Genomic DNA, 21,558 nt, shown 5'->3' on the forward strand with positions numbered 1-21,558 from the left:
TCACATCCTTTATTCAGTACTTTGTTGAGGCACCTTTGGCAGCGATTACAGCCTCAAGTCTTCTTGGGTATGATGCTACAAGCTTGGCACACCTGAATTTGGGGTATTTTTCCCCATTCTTCTCTGCAGATCCTCTCAAACTCTGTCAGGTTAGATGGGGAGCGTCGCTGCACAGCTATTTTCAGGTCTTTCCAGAGAGGTTCAATGGGGTTCAAGTCTGGGCTCTGGCTGGGCCACTCAAGGACATTCACAGACTTGTCCCGAAGCCACTCCTTCGTTATCTTGGCTGTGTGCTTCGGGTCGTTGTCCTGTTGGAAGGTGAACCGTCGCCCCAGTCTGAGATCCTGAGCACTCTGGAGCAGGTTTTCATCCAGGATGTTTCTGTACTTTGCTGCATTCATTTTTCCCTCTATCCTGACTAGTCTCCCAGTTCCTGCCGCTGAAAAACATCCCCACAGCATGATGCTGCCACCACCATGCTTCACCGCAGGGATGGTATTTGCCAGGTGATGAGCAGTGCCTGGTTTCCTCCAGACGTGACGCTTGGCATTCAGGCCAAATAGTTCTATCTTGGTTTCATCAGACCAGAGAATCTTGTTTCTCATGGTCTGAGAGTCGTTTAGGTGCCTTTTGGCAAACTCCAAGCGGGCTGTCATGTGCCTTTTACTGAGGAGAGGCTTCCATCTGGCCACTCTACCATAAAGGCCTGATTGGTGGAGTGTTGCAGAGATGGTTGTCCTTCTGGAAGGTTCTCCCATTTCCTCAGAGTAATGCTGGAGCTCTGTCAGAGTGACCATCGGGTTCTTGGTCACCACCCTGACCAAGGCCCTTCTCCCCCGATTGCTCAGTTTGGACGGGCGGCCAGCTCTAGGAAGAGTCCTGGTGGTTCTGAACTTCTTCCATTTATGAATGATGGAGGCCACTGTGCTCTTCGGGACCTTCAATGCTGCAGAAATTTTTCTGTACCCTTCCCCAGATCTGTGCCTCGATACAATCCTGTCTCAGAGGTCTACAGACAATTCCTTTGACTTCATGGCTTGGTTTCTGCTCTGACATGCACTATCAGCTGTGGGACATTATATAGACAGGTGTGTGCCTTTCCAAATCAAGTCCAATCAATTGAATTTACCACAGGTGGACTCCAGTCAAGTTGTAGAAACATCTCAAGGACGATCAGTGGAAACAGGATGCACCTGAGCTCAGTTTTGAGTGTCATAGCAAAGGGTGTGAATACTTATGTACATGTGATATTTCAGTTTTTTATTTTTAATACATTTGCAAAAATTTCTAAAAAACTTTTTTCACTTTGTCATTATGGGGTATTGTGTGTAGATTGATGAGGAAAAAAAAGAATTTAATCCATTTTGGAATAAGGCTGTAACATAACAAAATGTGGAAAAAGTGAAGGGGTCTGAATACTTTCCGTACCCACTTATACATACACACACACACACACACACACACAAAACAACTGCCAAAGGTCATTTCAGTTAGCCGGGTACTGCCCTGAACACCAGTCAAGCTCAGGCTTGATTGTATTTAAATAAAAATACTGTTCATGAGTCATACAAAAACATACAATATCTAAAAACAATTGTGACTAACCTCCTAGAAAGACCATGTTTGTGTTTATTTATGCCACAGGAGGATGATAAAACCTGGCAGTTGAGCAAACAAGAAAATTGGATTGCTGAACAGGACACATGACTCAGTTCCACCTCTTGGAAAACAATCCACTGAGGAAGAAAATGGAAGTAAATCCGTATGTTTATGAGAGGAGAATGAGATAAATAAATGAACAAAGAAAGGTCTCCTCATTTTAGACATTTGATTCTCAAATTCAGTTCTATTATTGCAACTTTTGCCCCAGTCAGCGTCTGAGTTTACATTTCTGTCACACTCGATGGGTAAGTTCCTCTGTGAAGACCATGCTTAATTGTTCCAACTGCGTTCCCATCACATTAGAGTAACTGTAGCGATCTAGACACATAAAGACACGTGCAACTTTGCCTTCCAAGTATTCAGTCCATGTGTAAATGTTTGGCTTCATCAATGGAACCTGATTCCTCTCCAAGAAAAAAAGTGACCCACCCTCTCTGCAAATAACTGCCTTACAGCTATGTTCTTCCTCTTGGTGCTCTTACATCAATTATTAACTGAAACAAAAAGATTCCTTAAAGTCTTTGAATTCCTGCACTGCAAGTGTAACATTACACAATAGATGTGAATGTTTTTCCCTACAAGTATTGGCACATCAGATATCACTAAAGAGGGGCCACTTCTCAGTTAATAGCGCTGGGTTCATGCATCGCCACTCTCTCCTATAACATAGGATCCATGACATGTGACTGGGGATTGAACTGGCCTCTACCTAACCTCATGATCACTGCACACTTGAATGATGTCCAAGCCATGAAATGCCCCTAAGAAAATATTTACAATCTATAACTAATCAGCCATGTCCCAATAGAAATCCAAATTAATAGCAGTTACAATGTATTTGATATTGCCAAAGAGGCCAGGGGGGCCAAAGCATAGGGCCGGACCCTTTGAAGTAAAGTCAAGAAAGGCGGAGAGGAGGCTTGTGTGCCTGCCTTTCTTCCTCCTGGTTAACTAGACATGTGATTAGTGTTGCTGTCTGCTACTTAGTTTGCCCTGCAGCCCAGCCAGTCTGCCCTCAGAGGAAATACTGCCTGCAGGCTACTCTGTCAACACCGATGTAAGTCATATTTATGTACATTGATTTCCTCATGATGTTAATGGGAAAAAGTGATGTTAATGCCCACATGTGGTTGCATCTTAGAGACGTTTCTGTAGTTTTAATTCCTGTTGTTGCCTCTTTTTGGGACATTTGTGCTTCTTAAACCGACAGTGATTTGTCTAAATTTATATAATTTCAGCCTGATATTAGAGACACATTTCAGGTATTTAGTGGCGTTTGAAGCAAATGCCAAAAGTCCTTTGTCAGCTTTCTTAAATCTACTGACTGTTGGCCAATGTTGCCACTTTTAAAACTTAATCTAAGAGCATGTAATTTGGTGTGAATTGGAATGAAGAACAAATGTGTACTTTATGTGTACTGTTCTTTTGCCGGTCAAACTATTACAGGGTTGCATGTCTCTGGATATCTGTTATCAAGCCAAACCTTTCTTTCACAAACACAAGGAGTCTTTCACATGTGCACCTGTTATGCATCAACAGTGAATTTAATACACAAAATCTTTTGTAGACCACGTCCCATACAATTCAAATGTCACTGGTTAATGACAAAATAATAAACCGCTGTAAGGAATATTGAAGTAAAATTTCGCTTTCGTAATGTTCCTGTAATACAACAGAGCAAGGTAGCAAGTTGCTCACACCCATTAAGCAAATACTTGCTGTAGAGCTTGTGTGTACTGCTTGGCTATTCAAAAGGAAGAATCTGACTGTGGGAAAGTTTTAAGCAATATTTTATATAGCCGGATAAGCACGTCATTCTACTCAGCTTCTGCCATTTAGATGTGACTTGTGTCTCTGTTAAACTTGTGTTTACCATTAGTGCCCACTTCCAGAGGCAGAAATTAGATTAGGCTAAATTAGACTTTTTAACATGGCCTGCGGAAAACAAAACAATTAGGTGATGCTACTGAACATTCCTTTACTCCTTGAGTGTTTATATGCAGTTCAGTGGTATCGGTTGTGTGTGCGGAGGTGTGTGTGTGTTATCCTCTGACGCCAAAGCAATATGAAACTGGACCATGTGAAATATTTGTGCAGGCTCTATTTAGCAGAGACCTGATTAAAAATTCTTCAGCAATGTGATGGTTGAACTGTGCCAAGCCATCCTGGATCACAGGATAGATGGGTGCAGGAGAGGAGGTCTAAGCACTTAGTCCAGGCCAATGATCCAAGTCACTGACTCTTGGCTAGTGTAATTATTCTGGTCTGTTTTGTTTGGACAAAACAACAGCCTAGAACTTGCAAACACAAGTAAGCTATTTCATATAGACTGTAGTAAAGGTACACTGTATGAGGAAATACACTGCCCCCACCTAAAAGCAGCGACATTGGTCATTTATTCAAATGCTTGATATGATTTAGTTTTTGCCGGTGAGTAAAATAGATAGCATAATTACTCATAGTTACAAGGGCAGAAGAGGTGTGACCATTTTATACCACCACACCTCTACATGTGTAAACGTGGCGATACCTTGGCCTTAGGTGTGGCAGGTCATGAAGCAGTCCTGTCAAGTACTTTGGGAACATCATCTAGGGTTGTGATAGAAGAACTTACAATAATAAGCAACAGTTGGATCATGTTCATGCTACCAGAACCTTTGTTTAAAGCTGCACTAGTCAATGTGTAGCTTCACAGTCAGCATGAGCTCCGTGGAGCTTTTTAGAACCTTTCAGCTCATTGTTTTTTTTTTTTGTTTTGGCCTGAAACTTTATTGTACTCTCATTGCTCTGATAGTGACGGACCGTTGGGTCTGGTTTTACTTTGTTTTGTTAAGCATTTTATAATGTTGTTAAGAAATGTGGTAAATGTGGCAATAAATAATAATATATATAAAATATAAATAATAATATATAATAATATATATATATATAATAATATATAATATAATATATATATATATATATATATATATAAAATAATAATGCTAATAATAATAATAATGTTGTTATATTTGTATTTGTGCAAGCAGCTGATTCAGCAACATACTACTTTCAGTAACAAACACTGTTAGCGAAATTACTGCAGTAGAACGTTTAGCAGGCAAAGAGTCAGATTTCTACCTCAGGAGTTGAGACCAAAAACAGAGCTAGTAAAAGAAACAGAAGTGAACTGAAAAAGACAGAGGACAGAAGATAGAAACCCAGACTCAACTCTAATGAGCCTGCTAGAAACTATTTTTAGCTGTCAAGTATTAGAAGGCATAAAGTTAGAAAAGTGGACAAAGTCAAGGCAGCACAGAATTTCTTTACTTACTTCTTATGTCTTTACTTTAGAGAATGTTCTATATAATGTAGGTTCTGGTCTATCTCAGTATCATACTCATGTATATAAGTGAATGGTGTCTCATCTCCACAATGGCTACATAGTGATCCACATGACTTTGCTGAGAAAGATGCAGCACAATCCAACCCCAACCCTCAATCTGTGCAAAAAAAAAAAAGGCCAACGCTAATAAAAGTCTTCAGCAGTCTGACTTTTCCAACTTAGTGGGCCTTCCAAATTTGCAGGCCTCAGCGTTCATTTAGGTGATGGTAAACTGTTTTGCTGCGGCACTGAAGAGTTCAAAAGGTCAGTGAAACACTACAGCTCAGAAAGTCGTATATCATGTTCATTCCCCTCAACTCCCACTGACTGCCTGGACATTCACGTGCAAACTTTGTGCAAGAAATCCATTTCCAGCCCTTCAAATGAATCTTTACCATGAACATGACATGACTATGCCTGACCAACTGATTAACACTCCTGAGAAGTTGTGAGCTTCGACACCTAATGTTCTCCAGAATCGTTGGCAGTGCAACACATATTATTCACATGGAAAAAGAATATTCTTGTACAGTCCCTCTCAGGTTGCTAACACCTCTTTTAACGCTGTTTATTTTATTGTGTTGTTTTTATCTTGCAGCAGCTCTGCACCAGGCAGCCTGCCAGCTCACAGGCATCAAATTCACAAGTATGCCCGGCACCACAACAGGCAAGAAGCTGGATCTCTCCAAGCTCACAGATGAAGAGGCCAAACATGTTTGGGCGGTCGTCCAGCGAGATTTCGACCTGAGGAAGAAGGAGGAGGACAGACTTGGGTAAGTTAAAGAGATCACATCTGTCATTTTTACTTCTATTTGCAGATCTGTCTCACAGATCTCCCACAGAAGGCCACCTCTTTGTAGAAGTTTTGGAGGATATTTGTTTGAGAATAGTGGCAGACTGCAAACATGTATTGTTCATTCTATTGATCAACTATACCGTTTATCATTAAGGGTGTATCTTTAGGGAATACAGTTGTGCTACTTATTTTACTTTTATTCTGTTATTTCATAATTATAAATCTAAGATTAGTATAAGATTATTCTTTCTTCTAGAATAAAAAAAAATTATACAGGTGTGTTTTCATTTTTTCCTCTCTGAATGTTAGCATGCTAACATGCTAAACTAAGACAATGACCATGGCTTTTTGATATTGCCACTGAGAGCAAACCAGTGTTAGCATTTAGCTCAAAGCACCACTGTGACCACAAGTACACAGAGCTGCCAATGTGGCTGTAGACTTTGACTTTTACCATGTTAACTATCAAACCTTTTAAATTGTTTTGCATGGAAAAATAACCCAACTGCCCTTGGAAATCTTGTTTCATGCTCACCTTTGGTTTAATTCAACTCACATTGCTGTAGTGATGTAGAAATGTCCTCCAGGATCTTGTGACATCACTGGTGGGTGTGGTTACAGGTACAACAAAGCACACCTGACAACAACTTAAACTTTTCAACCAGGGAAGACAGGGTACTGTTCAGCCTGATGTTACTGTAAGTCAGAAGCAAGACTCAAATGCTTAACAGTAGCCACAGTAGCTGGCCACAGAAGCACAAGATAATAAACAGTCAGTAAGCTGACATATGTCTACGGCAGTGTATTAGGTCCAATTTTAGTTAAAAGAAAATAGTGACAAAACAAGAAAAGTCCCAAACTTACGAGATTATAGTTGTAAATTTATGAAAAAAATACTTCTCTGACATTATAAAGTCATATATTTGTGAGACAAACTGTGAAAATTGTCAGAGATACACTCTCTGAATGTGTGTTAGTGGTGGCTGTCACACATATTCTGCCGTCTCCTGACAACAAGCACAAATGTGTATTATTGAGCAGTGGTTATATTGTTTATGAGCTCAACTTTTCTTTTCAAAAGTTCAAAGTACAAAATATTGTTTCTTCATACAAAGCTCACTTGTAGCCAGGATTTGACACTTGACACAAGGTCCCACTTGAATCACTTGAATACTGTCCAGTTTTATTTTCACATGGTGGTTCACTGCATTTATTTCATCATATTGTCAAGGCAGGACACTCACATGTCACGGTGAGCCAGTAATCACATGTCCTGTCTTCAAAGCCTGTAATGCGAGATAACTGGTTGTCTGCTGGGTTTCCTTATTGAGAGAAGATGGATCATCTTGTTTGGTTTAAATTTGGCTTTACATCTCTAACAGATGATTCAGTCATTTACTCCCAACTTACTTAACCACTGCTCACATGTCTCCTTGGCAAAAGTGACTGATGGATGGTTTTGATATCAGGCAATGGGAGGAAGAGGTTTAGAGGGAATTTCCCCTCATTCTTGGATGTGCGATGACCTAGCAGCAACAGCAATCCGCTAGGATATAAAGGGTACTCCACAAAATGAAGAAAACATTCGCTGGCACATTGCTAAAGCAAGTTTTACACCTGCTACGTGTATTTCTAATCTTCCAACATATTTTAATGAGGACGTGATTAACTAAATAAGTGCTGGGAAATCTGGTATACCTGCTCAAGTTTGCTGCGTATCAGTTAGTTTGATTAAACACATGACTTATAGAAATAAAAAGCATAAAATTAGTATTAACACTACAGGAACCGCTTTAAAGCCCTTCTCCTCTCGGTTTATATTCGGCTTTATAACATGCTACCAAACAAACTGGCATTTGATCAAATCAAATTACCCTCTGTACTAATGTAACACCAAGATATTTAATCATTTCAATTAGTCATAAAACACTCCTGGAAAATATTACAGCGAGTGTTTCTTGACTATACTTCAGTGTGAGCGGTGCTGGTGATGGACGACTGATAGGCAGTATGCAATACATAGCGATTGTGAGAGTATGGGATTTCAAACACAGCCATCTTGTAGAGTTTGACATCACATTATTTCTAAATAGCTCCACCCAGCTCCCCCCTCAGCGAAGGTCCTATCAGCCAGTGTGATTGAAAACATGTGTGTGGGGTTGCAGGGCCTTTCGTAAAACAGGTAAAACTAAAGTTCATCTTGATATGACAAATCTTTTATTCCTCAAACATGGGTATTTTGCATAACTCATATAAAGTATTTTTCCCAGATGGCTATCAAAGACAAATTGATTTCCTGCCTATTTAAACAGTATTATGCTCTCCAGGAAGAAAATGCTTCAGGTTATATTTGTCATTGCTGTTTCTCTGCTGCATATCTCAACTGAGCCACGTTAAAATTGTTCCAGATTTTGAGGCACTCTATGAATTCATTTAGAGGATTTCCTGTGGTGTCTTAGATTTCCATAACCAGTAAGCTTGCTGTTTTGGTGTGTCTTTGCATAATAGAATAGTCCTTTTACACTTGCATCACCACTGAAATTGTCTTGTCTCTAGTCTGCATTTTCCAAACAGCAATGGACGTAGAGAGTCAGACTCTGGTTATAAAAAGAGATGAGAACTTTTTTTTCAGTGTATGTTTTCATACATCCAGTCTATTGTTGAAGAGTCACCACTCCACGAGGAGAGTTGGCTTTTTCTAAACAGGGCCCATGAAGGTTTGTCTGTGTTTGTGAGCTTCCTCCACAAATACAGGACAACACTGTCCTTCAAATCCAACCATTTAGGTTGCAGCCGCTGCCAAGGCTCTTCTTCAGCTATTTGGTTTCCATTCAAATGTGCTGTTGTTTGCTGCTGAGCCAACTGTTGTTTTCATCCAGGGCCGCTGCATTATATAAATAGGTACAGATCTTTATGTGGTTTACATATAAAACAGTCACGCCTAAATCTTGTAAAACCACAATGAAATAAGTTATTTTGGCAAGGATTTCAACTGGACTTTGTTTTACCAAGTCTACCCAACAGATGTCATTTAATTGAAGTGTTTTTTATTGTGTTTTTGTCAAAATTGTCAAATGTTTTGCTTGTGTGCTGCAATGATTTACAAATCCTAACATGATTTCACATTAAACTAATTCATAGTAGTGGCTATTGCACTAGTCTCAATCTGATATCTGTAAGGTACTAATGGCAGAGGAGTTTAAACTTGCATCATGCTGTGGGAGGAGCATCATTAAAGAAAACAAGGAAAATTGGAACTTAAAAGCTGCACTAATCGACATTAGCAACAGATCAAATGAGCAGCTAAAGAGGCAGGAGTTGATGAGACCAAAACAGAGCTGAAAGGGGAATGAATATCGGACTTACATTTATCAGGAGGTCTCGTGACGCTCCACTAAAGATATTCACCAGGTCCATTTTTGACGGAAGCTGCAGCCTGACAAGCAGCACAGTTCAGGAAGTCAGACAAACAAGTTTAAAATATAAAAGACCCCATGCAGACGTTCATTTGTATATTCCATATCAATATTATTTTATAATCGGTGGCACCAGGCCAGACATTAACTTGTCAGTTTTTTGACACCTTAAACAACAAGAGGTTCATCTTGGATGTGGAAAAACACTATCACTTTAACAGTAAGCTACAGCACAATAAAGTAATAAATACTTACCAAAAAAACACATTTAAACCAGACAAAATAATAAACGTAGCCCGTTTGCTCGTGTGGAGCAAAACCGCACAGCAGCCAAATGCCACAGTCATTTAAACAGAGGCAAAATAGACAGTTTTGTGTGACCTGTGCTACTGGGTTAGCTCACTGAATGAAAGTCTCTCACTGAGCAGCAGCTCTCACTCGTTCTTCAGGTCATTGGGTGTGTAAAAATGAAAGGCTATATACTGTATATAACCTTTCATTTTGGCACAGAAATCTATATTGAGTTAAGCTGCAGCAAATTTATAACTGTGATACTTGTTGGTAAGAGCAAATAGTCACAAATCATATGAGGAAAGATTATAGAGTATAAAAACATAATGGCCATTGCTGGAAGAATCTCAAAATATCTCTGGTACTATATTGCTTTTCCTCGTTAAATAACATTACAGTTTTAATATATTAGGCTGAAAATTGTCTTAAGCAAAATGGAAACTCATCTACAAAGCTAATGTGAAGCTGCTTGGTCATTCTTTGGGAAGCATTATGTTTTAACTCTAATCTTCTGTGTGTGTCTGTGCCACAGTGTCTGTCTCTCTTTTTATCTCTCACTCCTTCTGTCTCTCTATGGTGTAAAAGACTAGAGTTGAATTAAAAGACGGGCAAAGAGGAAGATATGATATGAGATGACCAGCTCAAACTGGGTTAAGAACACCAAAACAGGAAGTTGATTTAAACTAGACACGGTTTGATTTGTGTGAACAGGCATGGTGAAAGATCACCATGTATGGAAACACTCAGTTGGTTTGGTCTTCATTGCTGTCTGTGTCTAAGTGAACGTCTGGCTGCCACATCTGCATTCCTGAGCTCTGCAAGTTAAGCGAAAACTCTGCAGTACCTGCTTTTAATCAAATACTGAAGAAAAGTAAGGATTTGGAAGACAGTGTGTTAGTTGGTAAAGCTGCTTAGAAAATATAAATAGCCACATACAGTAGTACATATTATTATAGTGCAAATCTTATTTTTCTGACCTTCACTTTTTTCAATATTACAGGAGTAGAAAGAGAAAACAATCTGTAGCATTGCATTTACTTCTGCTCTCTTTGAAATCTCACATGCTGCTTTTATGCATTTTCTTTATTTAGATTTACAGATTTTTTACAAATGCTGGGAACAAATGAAGGAGATGCAAGAAAAACAGCATTCAAAATCAAGCAGTCATTAATAATATGATTGTGAGAGGGGTCGCTGTAATACAGTGACTAGTTTAGTTTAGTACTTTAAGAACAGTGCATATTGATATAATTTCTGATAAAAAAATAGTCAGACTTTGTACTCAGCATAAAACAGACACAGCTAGACAGTAGCTGGTGAACAAAGTGGAGCATTTATCAGCTAAAGAATCAGATATTTATCTCAGGAGTTGGTTGAGACCAAAAACAGAGCCAAAATTAAGTGACTACCGGACAACTACAAAGACAAGTTGTCTCCCTAAAATGTCAAATGGATATAGGCAAGGTTTAGTTAACATGTTAGCTGAATTATTTTTATAATTATAATTTGTATACGTTGTGTTTGGAGCCGACAAGTGACAAAAAAAAAAGACTATTGCTTTTATGTTGTCATTGTATTACAAAAGCGAGTGCTTATATTGAGTGAAAGCTGCAAAGCAATGTCTACCTAATCAACAAAGATGTGTTTTGTTAAAATTAAGATGAAGAAATTTTACAGTTTGACAAAAAAGCCTAAGGTCAATGAGCAGGAAATATTCCCAAACTTTAAGCCACATCTTGATCGAAAACATGAAAAAAACTCATATCAGTATGAAGTGCGGACAACCCCTGGCAGAGGGCACCATGTGACAGACTCTCATTCTTGAGCCCTTGGAAGGCTTGAAGGTTGCCTCAGCACGCATCTTATTTGAATTATAGAAGAGCATCTTGTATAGGAGATCTGTGGGATCTGATGATTCAGAGAAGAGCAGATTTAAAAGATATTGCTTTTAAATCACATCGCTAATGGCCAGCAGCTGTATCTGTGAAAGGCTACTCACAAAGTATCCCATTGATCTCGATGGTCTGGGTTATGATTTAAAAAGCATGGCCTGAAAAAAAAAACAACCTTTAATGAACAATAAGCATCCCCTCATCCTCGGTTAGCGTTTTGCCAGACTCCACCCACCCTTTGTGTCTTTTGGGATTTGTTATCTGAAGTTTTCGTCTGTGCTACTGTCAGCATTTCGCAGCACTGACTGTTGCTTTTCCAGCAGTCAGCACAAGTTTTCTTCAACGTTTGCTGAAGAGAATGGTCTGACTCGAGGCAATGAAGTCATTCATGACACACGGGGAAGGAGCCGCCAAGTCATACAGAGGAGAGGAAAAAAGTGTTTGTTTGAACAGGATGTGGCTCTAATTCTTACACTTTTTGAGTAGAATCTGACTGAGGTTATTGAAGCACTTACTGCATTGTACTGCATGTTTGCACCAATTATAAATTAATTACTCAAAATCCTGAAAAATGTAAAAATGTGACTGAAAGATGCGTTGGGGGCGCCGGGACGTGTAAAATGAGACTTCAGCACAGCCAGTACTTATTTAAGTTTGAGTGATGGTTTACCTCAAGACAATGAGACAAACAAAAGCATGCAAATAATTTTCATAACTGCAATAAAGGCACTCAAGAGTGAAACAAAATGACAGAAAGATCCCTATGGGTAGATACATGCACAGGTTATATTAGTATACAGGTAGATACATTCTGTGCTTCAGCAATAAAGTTCTACATCAAGAGGCCATGTATCGATCTGAATATTTTTTTCTTACTTGTAACACTAAATATTTCCTGGAGAAGTGCAGCAGCATTTTCTGCCTTTTCTGATTTTCCGTGTAATAACACTGACATAATATTGACACAATGATGCCAAACACAGCCATGCGTTGCCATCCATGTGCTGACAGGCATCTCCTCACTCATAATCGTGAGCCAGCATTTGGACTCATAAAATCTGTGTATGATGAAATGACTGAAGGTTTGCTTTTTTAGCTGTAAAAACATAAAGTGGGTCATGAGTTGCAAATTTACCTTCAAATGTATAGCGTGACAACATTTGTTCGGTCTGCAGTTTGGGAAAATGGGCTTCCTCGCTTTGCGCTTGAGAGCGATGTCTGAGAAGTGTAGGACATGGTTAGGACATGGCCTAGCTAATACCCCACACACCAGCAATTCAAAAATCTGTCTTTTATGTACCCATACATATACAGAAATATAAAAATGACCATTTATGATTTCACGTTACAAGTTGGAGATATTTCTTGGCAAACAACTGCTCAGTATAGCTGAGTGGCCTCTCCAGCTATAATATTTGCTGCCCGATAAGGTGAGCACAAGTTTTGGTCTTTGTGCAGGCACAATGGTACCAAAATTGGCTAATTTTCATTGTGATTAGTGTGCAAATCCCGTTTCAGTGCAGTCTTGGCTTAGGAAAACAATTTCCTGTCCCAAGATTGCACATTCAAGAGATTATTTGGTGCTTTTTTTCCAGTATCCATAACCTTAGTGGCATTGTAACTGTTTGTCTCTGAGTTGCAGCCATATCTGCTGTAGATCTACAGGACTCAAACCTACTTCAAAGTCAAATAAGGACCTTGGCCAAAAGCCATTTGCAAATAATTAGCAATGTTTGTTTAACCTGCCAAGCATACCAGACGCCAGTACGCTGAGGCCATGCAAGTGCAACAAGTTCTATTTGAAAGTCAATAGTGGAGACGTCTCATATTGCTGTTTCCTCTTGCTTGCTGAGTTCCGCTTATCAAATACAAGACATTAACTGACTCAAGGACACATTAAAGTCATTTTCCTTTCAGAAACACTCTTCTTTTTTTTTTTACTGTAGTAGTTAACACTTGGGTTTTGTGACATTGTGACATCTCTAATGTTTTCCCATGCTTTTTAAACTATGGTTCTTCTCTTAACCAATGCATGACAACATTACAGGAAAGGTTGTTTTTGGACATGTTTTACTATTGATAAGATACCAGATATGAAATAAAAGTTGCCACAGGAATGAAAATGTTTTTATTCTTTTACATTCATTGTTTTCTTAGTTGGTTGTGTGAATAGAGGTGACTATGCAGAATATTGGTAAAGAACATTAGGCACACTGTGAACCACACATTCACTCCTTGTCTTGTCTCAGGGAGCTGAAGACCAAGATTGAAAAAGAAGACACCAAGAGAGAGCTGCTGGGCACCCAGACCAGCCTGGCTGAGACGCACTGTATTCGATGTCTCCAGCCCTTCAAGTTCCTGGTAAACAGCAAGCGTCAGTGTCTGGATTGCCACCTCTACATCTGCAAGTCCTGCAGTCGCTACAACAAGAAGGAGCATGGCTGGGTGTGTGATCCCTGTCGCATGGCCAGGTAGGACAAATTTAACCGTGAGACCTGTAGTAACTGAGGAGAGCAGAAAAAATCTGACCAGAAAATCTGTTTCCATTAGAGATCCAAGTGAAACACAGGTGTTAGCTTGCAAAGGGAATCATAAGTCAAAAGCGTGCAGGGTAGATTTAATTGTTACAAAAGAAAAGTACAGTCGAGGTCAAAATGTCACTGAAGCTATGCTTTAACGTTCCACTGTAGAGGTTTAGAGTGTGAAAGCACTTAATCAACACATTCGTGAGCTGTTCAGCAGCATTTTGGTTTGACTTGGTAGCTCAGCTGTGGTGTGAATATTTGTTAGAGTGAGTTATGTGTGTCTGAATCAGCCCAACCATGCTCATGCTGGGTAGCATCAACAACAAAAATATCAGCCACTGAGAGCTAATAATGAATTCCCTCTGCAAAGTGCTTTCCATGTAAAATGCTAAATGTAAATTTTATCCACTAATGAGCTTGAGCAGAGCAACCCATGCTTTGTGAGTATTTAACGATTCAGTGTCTTGCTCAATTACGCTTTTACAGCACACACAGCATCTAATGCACATTTTGGCGGTCGTCATTTCAGCAGACACGGCTGAGATCTCCATTAATGTTCGAGCGCTGTTAGTTGCAGCAGTAGAATTTAATACAACCAGCTTGCTCCAAACGCATATGTAACCATTATGCTATTGTTTGCGCAGTCGAGGCTGAGCTCTGAAAAGCCCTTTCACTGAACGCAGCCAGTGTCTGGAAGATATTACACCATGCACCTCATACAAAAACCTTCACTGCACAATATTAATGTTCACCACACCAATTGATAGATTCTTGCTCTGGCTTTATGTGACAACAGAGGCCCCTTTCAGTCCCTGTTGCTGGAATGTTTGTGTTTTCTGTAATTATTGCTGACTGATCTGTGTATGAAGTCATCAGTATCTCTTTTGCCTCCTCCATTAACTTTAACAGGGTCCTCAAGATCGGTACTTTGGAGTGGTTCCACGAAAACGTTCGTTCCCGCTTCAAGCGCTTCGGCAGTGCCAAGGTGATGCGATCGCTCTTCAAGAGGTTGAGCGGAGAACACAGTTGCTCTCAGGATGACCTTGAAGGTGGGTAGTCCCATATCTGTTATCAAGATGCCTGTGTAGGTGTTTTTTGTACAGATAATAAACGTGATGATTTGTTACTTAATTGGTTTTTAAAAAAGTTAAGAGGTTTTCCAAGATTATGCTTGCTGTACTCACATCTGCTTTGTTTTAATCTGTAATCCACTTCAAAATCATTATGTTGTGATAGGTGAAATACACCTTTAGTGAACAAATACTGTCACAGTGGCTCTTTAGCAAAGAGATTAACTCCGCATTGGCTGACCAAAGCTGCTCGGAGGTCAACAGGCAAAAAATGTAGTCAGCTGCCAAGTGGGAATGACTGCAGGAATGTGATGGTTACAAATGTGGTGGGATGTCTCAGTCTCAGGTCATGGTTACTTTAAAGGGTCAACCTTAACGAATGTCCATCTGCTCCACTCATTTTTCTACAAGCCCTCAGGAGGTGCTGCGGGTCAGAAGTTGAGTCTGCCAGATTGAGCATTACTGGCCTACTGGAGCTTACTATAAGAAAAAAATAAGAAATCCTCAATAAATGAAAGGCTTCAAGGAGATTCAGCAGCTGCATACTGTACTGTAACTGCATGGGAAATATGAATCAGCCTTTGAAATCACACTGTGGTCAACTGAAAATTGGTAACACATCACCATAACAAGTGCATTCCATGCGTGAATTGTATCAATTTTCAACTACAAGTTCAAGAATTGGACTTCGTAAAGCATTTTTTCCAAGTGAAGACAGCTCACATGATCCCAGCGAACAGCAAAATGCAGGTTCAGCAGTTTCATGCAAGTGGCACAGACTTTAGCAGCCTGAATGCTATGCTGTTGTCATAGGCTAACACCTATGGGAGATAAGATAGTGCTAGCCATCATCACGAGAAATAGGAAATTAGGGAATATCAGCCCTCCATTAGCCCTTCACTAGCTCTTCACACACCTGAACAATCTGTAACAAGGAGCATGAAGGTGTTCTAGCAGCTCCTGGTGGCCCTTCGCCTTCCCACCACATTTCATGTTGCTGTTTTTCTTTCATTTGTCACCCACCTGTCTATGAGACCCTTCATTCTTGTGACACTGAGTCACACGAATAAAGTTTCCTTTCTCTTTTTCAGACAGTAAGCCATCATCAGCAGGCTGCCAAATCTGTCACAGGGATTTAATCTCTTCCATCTTTCCTGTTTTTCCGGCTCTGGCTCCTCGCAGCTGTGCCGAGTGCTGTCACAGACTAGTCTGTCAGGACTGGATACCATGTCAAGTTTTTGTCCTTAACTGACCAGTGTGCTTGGAAACGTGGCCTTGTGGGGCATCTACACTGCCTGCTGTACCCCTTAAGACATTATTACCAGCGATTCTAATGTGGTGGGAAATCCTGTATATGTTTGCTGCTGATAACCTGATAAACTGACGGCATGGGGCTTAGTCAAAAATTTTCCAGCATGGGGCTTTTTTCCTATCTTTATTCAAGACATGGTCTTTCAATTTAAGAGCATGACTCGCTGATTAAAAAGTAACTGCCCATAAGGGACACGCTGGGAAGGGAAGCAAACGCGCCTGCATTAAGTGCAGGGATCATTTCATTGGCCAACACTACACCTGGCATTCTGTTGGTTTGGGAATTTTGACAGGATTATTGCACAAAAAAACCTAGAGATGAGGAGAAATCTGAGAGCAGACGTTTCACGAGCACGCAGAAGCAGCCTGAGTGCAAGGAGATGGGCAGTGCAAGCATACAGTAAGAGTAAAAACTATTTGAGCACAAGGGCAAGGCATTACAAAATCGGAACCTGAAATTAGTGAGTCTAACAAACTGAAAGACTACAATCTTGAATAAACAAAGTAAAAAAAGTCCCATAATCCAGCACTTTTTTTGCTCTCTCAGATCAATGAGTTATGAGGAGACAGCCGGACTCCTGGTACTGCTCACGCTGAGTCACCCTAGAGGATTTTGGGAAGGGATACAGAGCGAGTTGGTTAGCTGGCTTAGCCCAGTGGGCCTTGTGATCATCCAGTCACATGTCTTCTATTCCGCGCCTGGAATTAACGGATCCAGTCCTGCAGAGCTCCACCGACCAGAAGCTACAGAGGGAGAGAGACAGAGACAGGAAGAGGGAGGGGGAACATACGTTTTGTTTGTCATGTATTTATGTAGACTCCGGCTCGCAGAGTGTACACAGATGCAAGTGGCAGTTATGAAACATGCGTGTAAACAGATGCATTATGTTTGAAATAATCAGCCACTCGTCATGTGGAGACATTCACGTGATGATGACTAGGATTAAATTCAACATGCATGACTGTACACTCTCTCTCTCACACACACACACACACACACACACACACACTCTGTTTTGCCATCTATTTACTCTATGTATTCTGCTGTGGTCCGCTGGGCCCCCAAAGCTCGGAGGGTGTCATCCTACAGCGTGTGAGCAATGTTTTTGTGCACAAGGGGAGATGATGAACATTGATACTTACAACAGAGTCATTGTTCGCATACGTTGCATAAGAAAGCAGTTTAACTCAGTGAGTTGGCTCGTCCTCAGCTACTGCTGCTTCTGCTTCTGATTATCAGTTTATGTGGAAAGTCAGGGCTACCCGAATTATCCCAATTTACCGAGCTATTTATCATAATTACTGAAAAAGCGCAAACCGAACCTCGTTCATTTCCATCATAGACGACAAGAGTGAGAAGGTGGTTAAAACCATCAGGTCAGGTTCTAGGGTAAAGAAGTTGTGTCTTCTTTCATCTTTTTCTGTTTTCCAAAGCATTGTGGTTATGATACAGCACCACAAGTGATTTAACGTTTTAGACATTTTTAGTTACTTAAAGTCCAGAATATTTTTGTGGTTAAAACTGGATTACCAATCAAGCAAAGCAGATGACACCCCCCAGAGGCCCTGAAAGTCCCATATACATCATGTGTTAGCAGGTTTGTTGTAGTTGATTAATTGTTTGGGCATGTGCACGTGGTTCCTTCATCATTAGCTGTGTAGTTGTCGTGGTGAGGGGGCCCTTCATAGTCCTGAAGGAGTGTGTGTCACCAAATTACCACAAACAGGAGCCCACACATTTTTCCTCCCAGGGCATGTTGGAGGCTTAATCCGGCCGCGTGTGTGGTCTTCCTTAGATCCATTGTGGAGCTACATTAGCACCATCAGATATCAAGTATGCTGCCTAGTTTTTAGTTTACAATAAAATGCAGTCTGAATATCAATGATGGTATCAGTAAAAATAATGATACTTACTATTATTAGACTATTAATATGATCCACTTAGACCTTGTAGTCTTCAATGTCTCATACAGTTAGCGCAGTGGTTTGGGAATAGACCAAAAGGTTCTAGGCAGCCTGGCACAGTCGGTACTCCCCTGGCTTTTATTCACATTGGCACATGAAGACCAGAGGACCAGAGCCAGGGAAGGTTTAGTCAGGGGCAGTCATCGAGGTTTCAAACTAAAATTGTTAGTGACAATCATTACCACTGTGATATTATTATTATCATTAGAGGAGGTAGTGGTATTGGTAGGTAATCATGTCTTGGAGTTCTGTTGCAAAAGTCTATAAAATTAATTGGACGTGAAAATTCTAAAGAAGCCGTGCAGTTACTGCTGAGTGCATGAACCCAAATCTGTTATGCTGTTGTTCTGCATAAGCTTTCAACATAATGGCTTTATCTGTGAAGATCTGTGAAGCTCATCACTGCTTCTCTCTGCAGCTCTTTTCTGTTCCCAGCCTCTCCGTCTCCTCCCTGTGCATTCAAGAGGGAACTGTTATATAGAAAAGCAACTCACTCATAAACACTCTCATAAAGAGGGGCTGAAAACACACGGTGTTCCTTCTTGTGCCTCCTCCTTGCTCTGCCAGACGGAAATGAAAAAGCGTGTGATTTGCTGCGGGTCGTACAGTGGGCATCTTGCAGCGAAGACGAGGCTGATTGGGTTAATAGTGACTGAGCTGGTTTGAAAGTTGTGTAACCCTTCACTCAGGATGGTGCACGTACTTTGCATAATGCACGCGTGTAGAGAAATGCCATACGATCTTATGTGTGCACAGCATTGCTTCCCAGCTTTGTTGGTCAGTATGTTGTCATTCAGTTATTCTACACTGACATGTCTGTCTTCTTTATCTGCAGATGGATATGTGGAGCACTGTATGGACGCCACAGATTCACAGCACTACAAAGAGGTACAGCAACTCATTCATCATTTTCTCTCAAGTACATGTGGTTCTTTGCCTGGGTTGTGTGTTCTTAATAAGAATAAGAATAAGATATATAAATGAATATGAATAAATATGCAGCTTGCAGCTGTTTTGTAGATATGTTAGTGAGTTTGCAGCCAGCCACTGATCGTATCATAAAACAAGAACAAGAAGCAGATATCAATTTGTACTCAAATAGCACAACATTAGTAGTTCTGGTGTGTTTCTTTGCTAATTTTTGTTGAGACCTCAACACATGGAAACAATGCTGATCCACTTCAGTTCTTTTGATTTGTTGCTCACACCAACCAAAACCCCATCAAAGATCAAATTTCATTTGATTCAAACCAGCATTTTGCACGCTCCGGTTTTCAAGACAACTTTTGTTTCTGCGAGGGTCTTCAGCGGTCAGCACTTATCTTTGTCGTGCCGAAAGGTCAAGCGGTGGGGGCTCTCTGCACGGGTTATCTACGTGATCTAGGCCAGCAACCTCATGAACAACTGGAATGTCTTGACAGCTTGTGACGACTAAGGTTATGCACAGTCAAACCGGCGCTGGCCGCGGTGCACTGTGGGTAAATACCAGGCTGTCATACATAATCGCACACATAAAAGAGTCCGAACAGGGTTGAAAGAGTCTCTGGTTCAAGTCCTGACGTTGTAAAAAAGGGGCACCAATTCCACTGGAATTCATCATAAAGCCAAAACTACTATTGTTTATACCACAGTCTCTGTGTAATGTGGGAGCTAAGCTTTGTTTATTTTCAATCACTGCAGCAGCTGCTGAGTAGAAAAAATGTTGACAGGACTCTTGCTTGGCTCTGCTCTTGGTCTCTGGATGCTTTGCCTTTGTGTGAATGGCGATCACTGTTTTATTTGTGTGTAATATGATTGGACTTTTGATGGATGCTGCAAAAAGAATACAAGACTGCAAAGACTGTAAGAAGGCCAAGTGGTGCTTTCTGCATCTGTTGCTGGTTTTCCACTGAGACAGAATGCCCTCTACTGTTCCAATGGAAGTACTGCTTATTAAAACTCCTTTTCACCGACTCAGATGTTACAACGCTACTACGGGATCATTTTAGAGCCTGGAGCCTCCAAAAACGGAGCCAGGAGCCTGCATTTTGTCAAGCTCAAAGATGCTTGAGCAGCGTTAATGCTCTGTCGACAACACGGGGCTTGAACCTCGTCCTTAAAAGAAATCCCTGCCTTTCTAATCCACATAGCCAAATACAGATGTAGCATAACAGATGTTCTCCAAGCCCATGTTCGTGCCTCTAATGTAATAACATTACATTCACGTCACGACAGCAAGCATCTGTTCTTCCAAAAAATAAAAATAAACCTTTGAAAAACCCAGTTTGTCTAACAACACTTGCTGCTGTTCTAAAGGTTTTTCCAGAATCCTCAAGACTCTTTTAACTGTGCAGATGAAAAAATTCCCAAGTTGTGCCACTGATCTGAAGATGGTTGATGGTTGCTCAATTTGTACAATGTGAGCCATAATAAAAATTGGTGCAATGGTGTATATAGATACAGTATTTTATGTATTTGTAGAAAATGGCACTATTACAACAAGAGTGAAGAGTTTACAACAACTCTCTGGCTGTCAGAATCAGAAAATCCAGTAGCAACTTGACAAACACTTTAAAATCTCTTTTGTATCGAGCAGCAGGCTGAATATCCTTCATCCAGATGATCTTTGAGGACCCTAGGGAAGGGTGGTAATACATGACATGAACAAACTGGGCCTAATGATCTGCAAAAGAAACAATTAGCATGAATAATAAATTGGCTGCACTGTGCTCAGTCTTTGGTAATCTGTCACAGAGTGCCAGGGTGAAAAGTCTTTTGCGGCGGTGAGGATTTCTATGGGGCTGAATCACACCTGCCCCCCCCCCGCACCCCAGCTTTTACCTTTTCGTTTTTATCATGTTTCTCGCCTCTTTACTCCCTCCTCTCTGTTGGTGATGGCGTTTCCCTTTCTGCACTTTTTAAGATGAAAAAGTCCAAACGGCGGTTAACCGTCGACCCTTTTGATTTTGGACTGGGCTGTGACTACTCCATTGAGTCAAGAGGACAGTCAAATCAGGTAAGGTCTGGACAGCCAGAACCAGCTTATCCACAAACCAAACTAATCAGCACGCCTTCATACAACAGGCCCTCTGTCTGTTTCCTCCTCAGCTTCTTTCTGTTTTCTCTCTTTGGTCATGGTTCGGCAAGAAAATATTACATTAGCGTTCAGCGTTCGGTCCTAACATTTGATCAGTATAACATCATTCTCTGCACTTGAACCAGCTCCACTCAGTATTTCATCGTAGGAATAAATGTGGAACTGTTATTGTGGATGTATTTGTTATTCT

At 40.6% G+C, this 21,558-nt stretch overlaps 1 protein-coding gene across 3 annotated transcripts in view; it reads left to right on the forward strand.

Moving 5' to 3' along the window:
* The first annotated feature begins 2,661 nt into the window (after nt 1-2,661).
* mlphb (melanophilin b) overlaps nt 2,662-21,558 on the forward strand; it is a 31,051-nt gene continuing 12,154 nt past the window's right edge. Inside the window, exons 1-6 of one of the 3 annotated variants that reach the window (XM_070838005.1) lie at nt 2,662-2,719; nt 5,625-5,799; nt 13,671-13,892; nt 14,856-14,995; nt 19,128-19,180; nt 21,195-21,287. In XM_070838005.1, coding sequence (XP_070694106.1) covers nt 5,675-5,799; nt 13,671-13,892; nt 14,856-14,995; nt 19,128-19,180; nt 21,195-21,287 — 633 coding nt within the window. In that variant the 5' untranslated portion in view covers nt 2,662-2,719; nt 5,625-5,674. The remainder of the gene's footprint in view (nt 2,720-5,624; nt 5,800-13,670; nt 13,893-14,855; nt 14,996-19,127; nt 19,181-21,194; nt 21,288-21,558) is intronic. The other 2 variants (XM_070838007.1, XM_070838006.1) reach the window with 2 other exon arrangements.

The sequence above is a fragment of the Pempheris klunzingeri genome, chromosome 10 (assembly GCF_042242105.1).
Source record: "Pempheris klunzingeri isolate RE-2024b chromosome 10, fPemKlu1.hap1, whole genome shotgun sequence".
In the NCBI taxonomy this organism is placed as follows: Eukaryota; Metazoa; Chordata; class Actinopteri; order Acropomatiformes; family Pempheridae; genus Pempheris; species Pempheris klunzingeri.